This window comes from Oncorhynchus tshawytscha, linkage group LG03 (assembly GCF_018296145.1).
Source record: "Oncorhynchus tshawytscha isolate Ot180627B linkage group LG03, Otsh_v2.0, whole genome shotgun sequence".
NCBI lineage: Eukaryota > Metazoa > Chordata > Actinopteri > Salmoniformes > Salmonidae > Oncorhynchus > Oncorhynchus tshawytscha.
The window spans coordinates 12,872,014-12,886,019 of NC_056431.1; the positions used below are offsets into that span (position 1 = coordinate 12,872,014).

The window sequence follows — 14,006 nt, forward strand, 5'->3', positions numbered from 1 at the left end:
AGAACATGCTCTATAACTGTTGCTCGAATTTCATCAGATATTTCCACTCTTTGTCTTCCTCTTCCTCTTCGTCCTCCTCTTCCTCTTTCTTGCCCTCCTCTTCCTCCTCGTCACCCACCTCACATACGCACTCGTCCTCATCCTCTCACATTGTTTCTTCTATCCATTCTCAGACTTTCTCCTTCCCACCTTCAACAACCTGTTTGCTCTCTGAACTGACTTATATTGGTTGTGTCGCATCATTTGAAACAGGTTAAATCAATTTCGAGTGGTTGTGTTCAATCAATGACATATGTTCTCTATTTGTATTTGATTGTTGCCACTTATGTTTACCAGTATGGATGACATGTGCATTAGAGTGCAGAATGTGTTTTGAGAATGAGAATGTGTTTAGAGTTTGGCTGAAAAGTCTAAGTGAGATCTGCAAATTGTGTTTTATCATGTGAAATGGTTTAAGGTATTGACAACAGACTGCATAATTAGCTAAATGAGTCCAGGCAACTGAGAACTTTGTTCAGCCAATGGGTTTTAGTGTTTTAGCAATTGAGAGAAACTGTAACATTGCCAAAGCAAGTGAAGTAGATAATATGCAAAAGTGAAATAAACAATAAAGACGAACAGTAAACACTACACTCACAGAAGTTCCAAAAGAATGAAGACATTACACATTTCATATTATGTATATATACAGTGTTGTAATGATGTACAAATGGTTAAAGTACATGAGGGAAAATAAATAAGCATAAATATGGGTTGCATTTAAAATGCTGTTTGTTCTTCACTGGTCTCTCTCTCTCTCTCTCTCTCTCTCTCTCTCTCTCTCTCTCTCTAAGGCAGGCAGAATATTCTCCTGTGAAGACGTTTGATTGCTGAATGATGGAATGCAACTGCTGCAATTCAAGGAATTTCCTCCACAACAGCTAAGAGGAATGCGCCTTCAGCTTGGAGAGAGGGAGAAGGAGACAATCAGCCGGTCTTAGATAAGGAAATGTGAGGACTTACAGTACAGTTAGTTCATGGTTGAGTGCCAATGCTGAGGAGAGGTTCTCCTTCACTGTATTTAATGGTTGTCTCCCAAATGGCATTCTATTCCCTACATAGTGCACTAGGGCCCTGGTAAAAATTTGTGTACTATATAGGGTGCCATTCGGGATGCAGATTTCCTTTGCAAAAATGTCCACTTATAATCTACATTAAATCTGTGTCAGTCAATATCTAGCTATACATCAAACTCATCAGTAACTGTTACCATGACTGCAGAGGTACAGTGCATTCAGAAAGTATTCAGATCCCTTGACTTTTTCCACATTTTGTTACGTTACAGCCTTATTGTAAAATTGATTAAATTGTTATTTTCTATCATAAATCTACACACAATACCCCATAATGACAAAGCTAAAACAGGTTTTGTGACATTTTTGCAAATGTATGAAAAAAAGCTGAAATATTACATTTACAGAAGTATTCAGACCCTTTACTCAGTACTTTGTTGAAGCACCTTTGGCAGCGATTACAGCACCAAGTCTTCTTGGGTATGACACTACAAGCTTGGCACACCTGTATTTGGGAGTTTCTCCCATTCTTCGCCGCAGATTCTCTCAAGCTCTGCCAGGTTGGATGGAGAGCATCACTGCACAGCTATTTTCAAGTCAGGTTTTCATCAAGGATCTCTCTGTACTTTGCTTTGTTCATCTGTCCCTCGATCCTGACTAGTCTCCCAGTCCCTGCTGCTGAAAAACATCCCCACAGCATGATGCTGCCAATACCATGCTTCATCGTAGGGATGGTGCCAGGCTTCCTCCAGATGCGACGCTTGGCATTCAGGCCAAAGAGTTCAAACTTGGTTTTATCAGACCATCGGGTTCTTGGTCACCTCCCTGACCAAGGCCCTTCTCCCCCGATTGCCCAATTTGGCTGGGCGGCCAGCTCTAGGAAGAGTCTTGGTGGTTTCAAACTTCTTCCATTTAAGAATGATGGAGGCCACTGTGTTCTTGGGGACCTTCAATGCTGCAGATTTTTTGTAGTACTTTTCCTCAAATCTGTACCTCGACACAATCCTGTCTCGGAGCTCTATGGACAATTCTCTCGACCTAATGGCTTTGTTTTTCTCTGACATGCACTGTCAACTGTGGGACCTTATATAGACGTGTGTGCCTTTACAAATCATGTCCAATCAATTGAGTTTACCACAGGTGGACTCCATCAAGTTGTAGAAAAATCTCATGGAAAATCTCAGGATGCACCTGAGCTTAATTTTGAGTCTCATAGCAAAGGGTCTGAATACTTATGTAAATAAAGTATTTATTTATTTAATGTATTTGCAAAAATGTCTAAAAACCTGTTTTCACTTTGTCATTATGGGGTATTGTGTAGATTGATGAAGATTTTGTATTTATTTAATCCATTTTATAATAAGACTGTAACATAACAAAATGTGTAAAAAGTCAAGGGGTCTGAATCATTTCCAAATGCACTGTATGTGTCTAGCCGTACATGTAGTCAGCCGGCTCAACCAAGGCATACAGCCACTGTAGCCTACATGTACAATACCCTTACTAGCTCCAACTTTGCTGATAGCTACTTTGAGGAAAAATGATCTTACTATGACTGTAAGTCGCTCTTGATAAGAGTTTCTGCTAAATAATGTAAATGTCTTATTACCATCATACATCGGTGTTGTTGGTCGCCATAATGGCATCAGACTGGGGATCAGGGTTAAGCAGGCTTCCAACCCAACCAGGCCCAGAGTCAGAGGCCAGCAGACCAGCAGGCCAGCAGGTCATACAGCACAGCTGAGTTAAGCAGAGGGAGGAAATGTGGTCGAAGACTAACCACACTGTAATGTACTTCAATGCACAAACTCAACCATGCTTGCACACACAAACAAAAAGGCACACATGCATGCATTCAAGCACACGCACAAACGAAAGCACACTAACTGTTACGATGATCGAAGGGGGGGGGGACACAAGAGCGGACTCAGAAGAGGAAGCAGGGATAATGCACAAAAAGGTTTATTGATCACAGAGAAATGGGGAGTGCAGAACCGGGGTAGCTCAGATGAGTTGCAAAAACCAGGAGTGTAGAGTGAGGTTGGAGTTGGCTGAGTAGAACAGGGGAACAGGTCCTGAGGTGAATCCAAGGCAATGGTGGTGAGTGATATCCAGAGCAAGGTGGTTGGTGGTGAGATGTGGAACAGGAGACAGGAGCCAGAGGCAGAGCGGTAACTGCAGGGAGAGGACAAAAATGGTGTAAGGCAGGAAAACGAGCGCAGCACAGCAGAGCAACAGGATCTTGAGAATAGACAAAAGGCTAGAATGATAACTGACTGAGCAGAGATTACGATCTGGCAAAGTGGAGGTGGCAGGAATGAGTATATGTAGAGGTCTTGATTTATGGGATGATTTGCAGCTGGTAGGGATCTGCTCTGACTCCAGGACACCTGTCGAGAGAGAGAGAGAGAGAGAGAGAGAGAGAGAGAGAGAGAGAGAGAGAGAGAATACAGGGGGAGAACTGCAGGTTAGGACAACACCGGATGAACACCAGAGGGCGTAGTGGGCGCAGATGTGACACTCACAAACACATACATGCTCCATCTGTGAGCGAGAGATTGGCTGAGGCTGTCTTAATCCCCAGCCATCGATGTCTGAAGATGTCGGAAGATTATGTGGAAACTGGCCACTAGAGGCAACAGTGAGGGATGTTACCTTCAAGTAGATTCGGTTTTGCTAGGGCGTTGTGGACAGGGATGGTCAATGGGCGTAAGAAAGCCATAGAAAGTTGTTTTTGAGATTTGTTTTAAGCCTATCCTAAACCTTAACCCTTAAATTAAGATTTTGGAGTAAATTGCTGAACTTAACCTTAAACACTTTGAAATTTGACATTTGCAACAACTTCGAAATTTGACGTTTGAGAAACATGGATGAATGTCTAATTCTGACTGTGAGAGCTAGTTTCAGCATCCATGGCATGTTCCATAGGTATAAGCTCTCCATTCAAATGTGATTGATTGAATGATGAACACAAGAGTATGTTCAATACCCTGTCTCTAGCATAAGATCATGTCGTCCAATTTCAAACAATTTGAGAAAGAAAAGTACAATGTTTCTATGTCGAGAATGTCACAAATAATGTCTCATAATATTTATTTTATCAAGTCAAAAGGTAATTTCATAGTTTTGATATCTTCACTATTATTCTACAATGTATAAAATAGTCAAAAGAAAAGAAAAACCCTTGACTGGTACTGTACATGGGCCAAAACAATTATTTACGTTTTAGTAGACGCTCTTATCAAGCAAATAGGGTTAAGCACATCGACAAATTTTTCACAGAGTCGGCTTGGGGATTCGAACCAGCAAAACATATCAGTGCGCCCTCTCTCTCTCTCTCTGTCAGTATTCTCTTCATATTACCAGCAATAGCAGCATTCAGATAGCAATACAGTCAGTGATACATTTGAATAAAGCAGAGACAATTAGCATATTGCACCATTCTCTATGCATGTAGACACTGGGATTTTAGTTTTCATAATATGTGCATGCAATAATGTTGATTATGTGTAATGTTTTGTTTTAAATGGCTGTGAGTGTACTTCATTGAATAGACCCAAATATGAATCAACAAGAAATATGTGACATCATCTTCGTCATTGTGACATCATCAACAAATTGAAACATTGTATAATGTTTTACATGTTCCAGACAATGATATGCAAAATGTTGTGTAATAGGTTATTTTGATCCTGGATTAACCCTTTGTAGTTTAAATGAGAGTCATGTCTTAACTGGGTTACATCTGACCTACTATTCTAGGTGAGTATGGCTGTAGGCCTATGCAATAAATGTCACCAAAAATTATTTAACGTCCTGCATGTGAATGGATTCTTGAAACTGTATTTTATCATTTTATTCCTAGAGGCTATGGTTTATTATGCTCTGTAAGAGGGGCATGAACCATAACTGAGTTTGCAGGTTTGCCTCGATGTATTTGTCGCTCGTTTCCAGCAACAAATGCAGATCATTTAACAGATACTGAAAGTGGCCTCAGTCCTTTCCCACCGTCCTTGATCCTATTGCCCAGACTTGCCACTACTGAGTGAGGCTTGCTCTTGTTATTGGTGTCGCTTGGCTTGTGCACTGCTGGTGCTGACGTAACCTGACGCACAAAGACAGAGGATCCGCCTCCAAACTCGACTCACTCCGCAACCAAGTCAGTGCTCAGTGCTGTGCGCACGGAGCCCCGACCCCGCTATTGTCGTTTCTGCTCTGCTGTTTCTGTCATCCCCTTCCCTCCATCACTTCCTCCTACATTATAATAGTTTCACTGTGACTGCCTGCGGTCGGCTAACAAGGAAGCGTGGGGAGCGTGGCTCTTCACTTTCGTAGAGAGGGCGTATGGCGGACAGTCAATATTCAGATATCAACAGCCAAAGCATATGAATCCAAAACAAAAAAACCGTGACGAGGAAAGATTCGAACTGCAAAATGGCAACAACTACTTATTCTGGATTATGGTCGTGACATGTTATGAACTCTTCGCAAAGTTTTAATGTCATGCGTATTTACTTTGTTTTTAGCGCACCATAAGGACAGCTTTCCAACCCGCTGTTTTGTATCGCTGTCAGTTACTTTTATTTATTGAAATTGTAATCACTGTCCTGGACTGGGTGGTCGTGTACGTGTTGCTTTGCGTTTTAAATGTGGTACACTCACTGACCGCCGCCGTGCTGCACGAGCCCTTTAATAATTCAGGGTAAATCTGTGGACGTGTGTTGGCACCAGCGACCGACATGGGGGCTAAGCAGAGCAGCCCAGCCGCTAACGGACGGACCAGGGCTTACTCGGGCTCGGATCTACCTTCTAGCACCTCTACTACCAGCAATGGGAACGGTAGGACTGCAGCCATGGCAATGAGCTATCACTCCTACGGCCAGTCGGCTCACGGGGCCTCGGGAACCACAGCGACCTCCAGTCAACACATTGGCCCCAGGACAAGGTCCGTGGGAGGCAGTTCTGGAGGGTCAGGGCCAAGACCCCAGTCAGGCATCAACATCCCCAACAGCAGTGGAGCCTACAGCTCACAGGAGTCTGGCAGCAGCACCCCGGAGGAGGCAGAGAGGGACAGGTCCAGCTGGGGGCAAGGGGGTCCCCGGTTGTTGATTGGATCATTACCAGCACACCTTTCGCCTCACCTTTTTGGAGGTAAGAGACTGGCTGACAATAAGGTAGCAACATGCAGCTAGCAACGTGTGTCTGTGTAGTGTTGAATCTGGTTTATTCACTGAACTCTGTCTAAATGTGTTTTACACCTGTTACTCACCAATGTGGACCAAATGTGTCCTAACCTCAGTTTTACAGCTACTTGCAACTTGACGACATGTTTGTAGTAATAACTGTGTAATAATAGTGTTGCAACATTTTAGATGATCATAGTTTACAGTCAGAATGCATAGGCTACGATTCAATAACTCTTCCTCCTCCTTATCTTCCCCATCTTCATCCTCCTCATCACCATCATTTACTTTTACAGTGCACACCATAGTAAGGAGTGTTCATTATCAGCAGTGAATGTGATACCAAACAGCCTTTTTCTGGAGCGATGGAGAGCATTCATCTGATCTCTGCAACCACAACCCACATCATGTCCACTTCAGTATGATACATCCCTGTCAATGATCATCCCACATGACATATAGTTGTCGGGGAGACAGACTAGACTAACTCTCACCAGCAGTTTCAGCAGACCCTGATGTAGCTAACAGAGTGACATTGATATCTGCTTGAAGAAGCAAAGGTATAATAGTTGGTTAAAAGTCAGTTACAGCCGACTACTGTAGTTGTTGAGCAAGCTAGTCAGTGATATGAGAATCCCGCCTCCCAAATGAGGCTACTGTCTGTGTCCAGTCTAAGGCGAGACCGCCTTGTCCAGATCAGACTGTCAACTCAGCATCCGCAGGGCTTGTTTGCCTTTCTCTTCCCGACATGCTGTTGAAGGATTAGCTCGGTCTAGGAATTTTACAGATTAGGTCCAGAAAACCACACAAAAGATTGTGGTTACTTTGCAGTGAGCTGCTAAATATGCAGACATGCTGGATAGAGAGAGAGACAGAGAGATTACTTTAGAGAGAAGTAATTTCACTCTGCTTTCTCCATATCTCTGAAGGGAATTATCATAAAACAGAGAGAAAGAGAGGGAGAAATTACATGGATTATCTGGGTCTGGGGAATATTTGCTCAGCAATTCTCATGGCTCTGAATGTTCACTTGCCACTGACACTAAATCCATTAGCTGGATTCTCCTTCTTTAACTTTCAGAAAGGGAAGCTTCGACATGCCTCGTCTAACATGCCTCAAGTAATTAATCAAGCTCAACACGCAATGTATCTCAATAGCCACCCTATTCCCTATATAGTGCACTACTTTTGACAATATAAATAGGTTGCCAGTTGGAACGTACCATGATGTTTGTAAGGTTACATGGCCGTCTTTGGAACGTGTGATTGACCAGTGATGGACCATGCAGGTCAAAGAGGCATGTATTCTCCCATTAGAATGTAGACCTAAACAATCGAGCACCAACTGATTGAGCCATTCAATCATCAACTCAACCCATTGAATTTCTCTCCACATTCTGCAGCCCTGCTCGTTCAGACGCTGCTTCTCTCTCCCTTGTGCCTTCTTTGATGCACTCATCCTGATCTCAAGCTGCAATTAAATTAAAACTAATTGGATTTGGCCTCCACTCACCTCAGCTGCACTGTTCACTCTCACATAATATACACAGCCTGCAGAACCCCTGCTATCGTTTCATGGAAACAACCAGGTTCAGACTTCACAGAAGTATTCACCTCAGCTGCACTGTTCACTCTCACAATAGAATAGACTACCCAGCCTCCAGAGTCCCTGATGTCACTTAATAATCTTAATGCACCACAGGCCAGCTATTCACTCTCACACAATATAGCCTACAGACAGTATATGCCTTGGGTATTATGGTCTGGTGTAAGTTAATAGCTGGAGCACCTGTGGTGAAAACAGAGCAGCCATGTCGTTGAGTGGTTGAGTCGTTGGTTGCTCAGATGGAATTTCCCCGGCAGCTCTTGGGTTCTGTGTTGAGAGGCCAGCCTGTTCTCTGCTCTCGACCGTCTTCCTGCACCCGGGTCGTGGCGTGTTCTGTCAGGGTGAGACTCAACCACATCAGATTCACTCAGATGTAAACACAGTTAGAATTTAGACTCCTGTGTGTCTGAGAGCAGACGGGGAATATTGTTTTACCCACAGACACATACACACATACACATGCACACACACACACACACACACACACACACACACACACACACACACACACACACATTATTTTGACTGACTGGGAATTACTTCTGCTTTTTGAGATTCAACAACAGTGCATTTTCTTTATTCGTGTCAATGTGTATTTCATGTTTTATGAGTTGAAGACACAGTTTTGTAAACCATGTTTATTTCAGGCATCGTTCCATGAATGCTATGAGTGTTTATATTTGGTTCTATTGCCCTTTTGACTGGTGGTAGTGAGTGAGAGAATGTTGTTGTCCTTGGAAGGGATAAATAGGCACAGTGTACCAAGCTTTCTGTCTACTGTGTTGGACTCTTTCTCTACGTCTCTCTCTCACTCGCTCATTCTCTTGCTTTCTCTCTCACCCCCCCTCTCCCGTCATCTCGCTCTCTCTCTAATGATAATGAAATAATAGTTTAGTGGCTGAGTCAGGGTCATGTTAATACAGTATTATCATAACTTGACCCTGTTCATTCCCCGCATCTTGCAGCCAGGTGAGGTGTGTCTTGGGTACAGGTGTTCTGTAACTTCTTTTGTTATTTATACAGTTAGTAGGCGGTTTTCCCACTGAAAGCTGCTTGGCGACTCTTCTGTTTAACCTTACCACACATTTTAACTTACCCAGGGGAGCAGTGGTGCTGGTCGTGTCTTTGAATAGGCTCTTCCACACCACAGATACACCTACTTTACCTATGACATGACTGCCTAGAGCAATAATAGATGTGTTTATTTGATTTCTGAAAAGAGGTGGAAGCACAACTTACCTTGTGAGACTATGCTTGGGGGCAGTTTTGACCACTGAGCAAGAGGGAAGCTTAAAAGGCACATTAGGCCGGAAATAAGACCAGTACACAAGTGTGTCCACAACACTCTCCCTTTCAGTCACCTGTTCGTGTCTGAAACAATCGCTCAATTACTGTACATGTGTTTGTCTGAAAGCAGGAGGGTCCTAATTCTGGAACAGAGAAAGAACAGGAAATATACAATTTTGTCTTTTTTGTGAATAAAAAAAAAAATTGCTAGTTGTAGTATTGTGTTTATGTTGTCAGGGACAACCTGCAGTACAAAGTGTGTCAGGTGGTGTCATGTATCACATAATTTTATCAGTCACACCTTTCCTGCCCCCACTAAGACGTTGAGGGGCCTGGAGCAGATGAACAGGTCCACACACCTGCTGTAATAAAGGGGTCAACCGTCCGCCCTGATCCAACGTCTAGCCCAGACACCCAGAAAGAAAACGTCTGCTTTGAAATATCTCCTTCCCATTTCATCAGGTTGAATTCTCAATGTATATATTTGTTCTCTACCCCTTAAAACACAGTGATGTCTGAGTAAATAACATGAATGGCGGGAGGGAACACAAGCTTCAGAAGACTCAGTAGGCTGTAATTTTAGTGTCCTGCCAATGAAACTCGACTCAGGGGAATCCTCATGGCGCTACCTTTGTGTGGTGAATGACTGACTGCTGGGAGACAGACAGTGGTTATAGACAGCTAATAGTAAATAACTTGAAATAGATGTTTCATGGAGTAGCAGTTTCATGGAGAAGTTTTGTTTGAAAGCTGGAGCCGAGCTGGCTTGATTTACAGGCTGAAATGAAGGAAGATTGTCTCCCTGTGAGTATTCATTAAGATTGCACTACTGAAGGTATAGTGCTATACCACCGTCCTGCAGCGCTATTGGCTGGCTGCTGCCAATGGCCCCCAGCTATAAGCTCAGTCAGATGGAAGGACAGGAGAGCATTAGAGAGAGTTGTCTCCTGGGTGAAATATTAAACTGTAGGTTCCTGTTCCTTCCTCAGTGATGGAATATCCCCAAGGCAAGACAAAAGTGTCAGGGAATCCATATTTTCTTGGTGATAGAAGTAGAAAGAATTATAAAATATTTTCCATCTACAATAAGATTTATTTGTCTGAGTCCAAAATGGCACACTTTTCGCTATGTAGTGCACTACTTTTAACAAGAGCCTTATGGGGCGGCAGGGTAGCCTAGTGCTTAGAGTGTTGGACTAGCAACTGAAAGGTTGAGAGTTCAAATCCCCGAGCTGACAAGGTACAAATCTGTCGTTCTGCCTGAAGGTCTGAATACATATGTAAATAAAGTATTTCTGTTTATTATTCATTCATTCTGACTGGAAAATTCTAGCAGTGCAATTAATACAGTTCATATATGCTATCGCAAAAATAATAATTTAGTTGTGTTTATGAAGGCCTTGGGTAACTTTAGAATATTTTTTTAAATTTGATTTCAAATAACACAATAGCATGTTCATTAGTTTATGTTACTACAGGCTACATAAAAAAAGTGTTCAATCAATTTTTTCAATCAATTTTTATAGTGGATTGAGATTGTTACATCTATGAAACAGAATGCATCTTTGTTGGATCACGGTAACAGTTTATTTTTATTACCACAAAATAAATACCAATACCCCAAACACTAAGACGTGCGGTCAAATGATGAAAACATCAGTAGCCTAAATAGTGAAATTCAGCACAGACGCAATAATGCCATTATAATGAATAGTGTCGGTATGACAGCAGTCAAACATAGTCAGCTAGGGCTTGTGTGCGTCTTCACGCAATGGCATCAGTTGGATTTCATTTAGCTGTTATCCACTTGTCCTAACATTTGACTCAATATTCATACCTTTCACTTGCTTGACACACTTTGACATGCTTTGTTTGGTTGTAGTGCGTAATAGTCTCCGGTTTCCTCTTGTTGTGTCCTGTCGTCTTGTCGTTGTGGAGTACAACGGCTGTACTTATTTTGCACAAAGGGAGGGAGCTCCCATCTCACTTTGTTCATGGTGCCGGCCGAATGTTTTTTTTGCAAGCAACTGGTTCGCCAATGACAGTGAGGTGAAGAAAATGTCCATGGTGACATTTCCCCCCTTGCCAACGCAAGGTTCCACAAGCCTCATCGCCACATTCTTCGACACTGCTGCCGATGTGAGTATTTTCCCAGATATTGAAAGCCGCTCAGCACGTACAATTACGCACACTCTCACTGTGTGGCCTGCTCCAAGTAGGTCAGAGTAGACTGATAAGACGGCTTTGGTTCGGTGGACTGATATAGGGTGCATACCATCTGAACATTATATTTAGAATGGATCAATACAGTAGAATGACCTGCCCTGTTCTTCGTTCACAATTGGTGATTACATAATTATGATCGTTCGCTTTCCCTCGCTCGTCAACTCACTCACTCTCCCTCTTTCTCCCCATCATACTTTAATTAAATCGGACTGATTCCTCGGCGCCGACAGAGATGGCCGCCTCGCTTCGCGTTCCTAGGAAACTATGCAGTTTTTTGTTTTTTTACGTGTTATTTCTTACACTAGTACCCCAGGTCATCTTAGGTTTCATTACATACAGCCGAGAAGAACTACTGAATATAAGATCAGCGTCAACTCACCATCAGTACGACCAAGAATATGTTTTTCGCGATGCAGATCCTGTGTTCTGCCTTACAACCAGTGCCACGGAATGGTTCCCATGCAGCGACCCAAAAAAACGACTCAGAAAAAGAGGGAAACGAAGCGGTCTTCTGGTCAGACTCCGGAGACGGGCACATCGTGCACCACTCCCTAGCATTCTTCTTGCCAATGTCCAGTCTCTTGACAACAAGGTTGATGAAATCCGAGCAAGGGTAGCATTCCAGAGGGACATCAGAGACTGTAACGTTCTCTGCTTCACGGAAACATGGCTAACTGGAGAGACGCAATCCGAAGCGGTGCAGCCAGCGGGTTTCTCCACGCATCGCGCCGACAGAAACAAACATCTTTCTGGTAAGAAGAGGGGCGGGGGCGTATGCCTTATGGCCAACGTGACATGGTGTGATGAAAGAAACATACAGGAACTCAAATCCTTCTGTTCACCTGATTTAGAATTCCTCACAATTAAATGTAGACCGCATTATCTACCAAGAGAATTCTCTTCGATTATAATCACAGCCGTATATATCCCCCAAGCAGACACATCGATGGCTCTGAACGAACTTTATTTAACTCTCTGCAAACTGGAAACGATTTATCCGGAGGCTGCATTCATTGTAGCTGGGGATTTTAACAAGGCTAATCTGAAAACAAGACTCCCTAAATTTTATCAGCATATCGATTGCGCAACCAGGGGTGGAAAGACCCTGGATCATTGTTACTCTAACTTCCGCGACGCATATAAGGCCCTGCCCCACCCCCCTTTCGGAAAAGCTGACCACGACTCCATTTTGTTGATCCCTGCCTACAGACAGAAACTAAAACAAGAAGCTCCACGCTGAGGTCTGTCCAACGCTGGTCCGACCAAGCTGACTCCACACTCCAAGACTGCTTCCATCACGTGGACTGGGAGATGTTTCGTATTGCGTCAGACAACAACATTGACGAATACGCTGATTCAGTGTGCGAGTTCATTAGAACGTGCGTTGAAGATGTTGTTCCCATAGCAACGATTAAAACATTCCCTAACCAGAAACCGTGGATTGATGGCAGCATTCGTGTGGAACTGAAGGCGCGAACCACTGCTTTTAATCAGGGCAAGGTGTCTGGTAACATGACTGAATACAAACAGTGCAGCTATTCCCTCCGCAAGGCTATCAAACAAGCTAAGCGCCAGTACAGAGACAAAGTAGAATCTCAATTCAACGGCTCAGACACAAGAGGCATGTGGCAGGGTCTACAGTCAATCACGGACTACAGGAAGAAACCCAGCCCAGTCACGGACCAGGATGTCTTGCTCCCAGGCAGACTAAATAACTTTTTTGCCCGCTTTGAGGACAATACAGTGCCACTGACACGGCCTGCAACGAAAACATGCGGTCTCTCCTTCACTGCAGCCGAAGTGAGTAAGACATTTAAACGTGTTAACCCTCGCAAGGCTGCAGGCGCAGACGGCATCCCCAGCCGCGCCCTCAGAGCATGCGCAGACCAGCTGGCCGGTGTGTTTACGGACATATTCAACCAATCCCTATACCAGTCTGCTGTTCCCACATGCTTCAAGAGGGCCACCATTGTTCCTGTTCCCAAGAAAGATAAGGTAACTGAGCTAAACGACTACCGCCCCGTAGCACTCACATCCGTCATCATGAAGTGCTTTGAGAGACTAGTCAAGGACCATATCACCTCCACCCTACCTGACACCCTTGACCCACTCCAATTTGCTTACCGCCCAAATAGGTCCACAGACGATGCAATCTCAACCACACTGCACACTGCCCTAACCCATCTGGACAAGAGGAATACCTATGTGAGAATGCTGTTCATCGACTACAGCTCGGCATTCAACACCATAGTACCCTCCAAGCTCGTCATCAAGCTCGAGACCCTGGGTCTCGACCCCGCCCTGTGCAACTGGGTACTGGACTTCCTGACGGGCCGCCCCCAGGTGGTGAGGGTAGGCAACAACATCTCCTCCCCGCTGATCCTCAACACTGGGGCCCCACAAGGGTGCGTTCTGAGCCCTCTCCTGTACTCCCTGTTCACCCACGACTGCGTGGCCATGCACCGCCCTCAACCGTAAGGCTCTCCAGAGGGTAGTGAGGTCTGCACAACGCATCACCGGGGGCAAACTACCTGCCCTCCATGACACCTACACCACCCGATGCTACAGGAAGGCCATAAAGATCATCAAGGACATCAACCACCCGAGCCACTGCCTGTTCACCCCGCTGTCATCCAGAAGGCGAGGTCAGTA

The 14,006-nt window shown here is 44.1% G+C and overlaps 1 protein-coding gene across 2 annotated transcripts in view; it reads left to right on the plus strand.

Annotated features, from left to right (window-relative positions):
* Positions 1–5,181: 5,181 nt before the first annotated feature.
* LOC112227929 (E3 ubiquitin-protein ligase znrf2) overlaps positions 5,182–14,006 on the plus strand; it is a 76,559-nt gene continuing 67,734 nt past the window's right edge. The window contains exon 1 of one of the 2 annotated variants that reach the window (XM_024392950.2): positions 5,182–6,203. In XM_024392950.2, coding sequence (XP_024248718.1) covers positions 5,792–6,203 — 412 coding nt within the window. In that variant the 5' untranslated portion in view covers positions 5,182–5,791. The remainder of the gene's footprint in view (positions 6,204–14,006) is intronic. The other variant, XM_024392943.2, reaches the window with a different exon arrangement.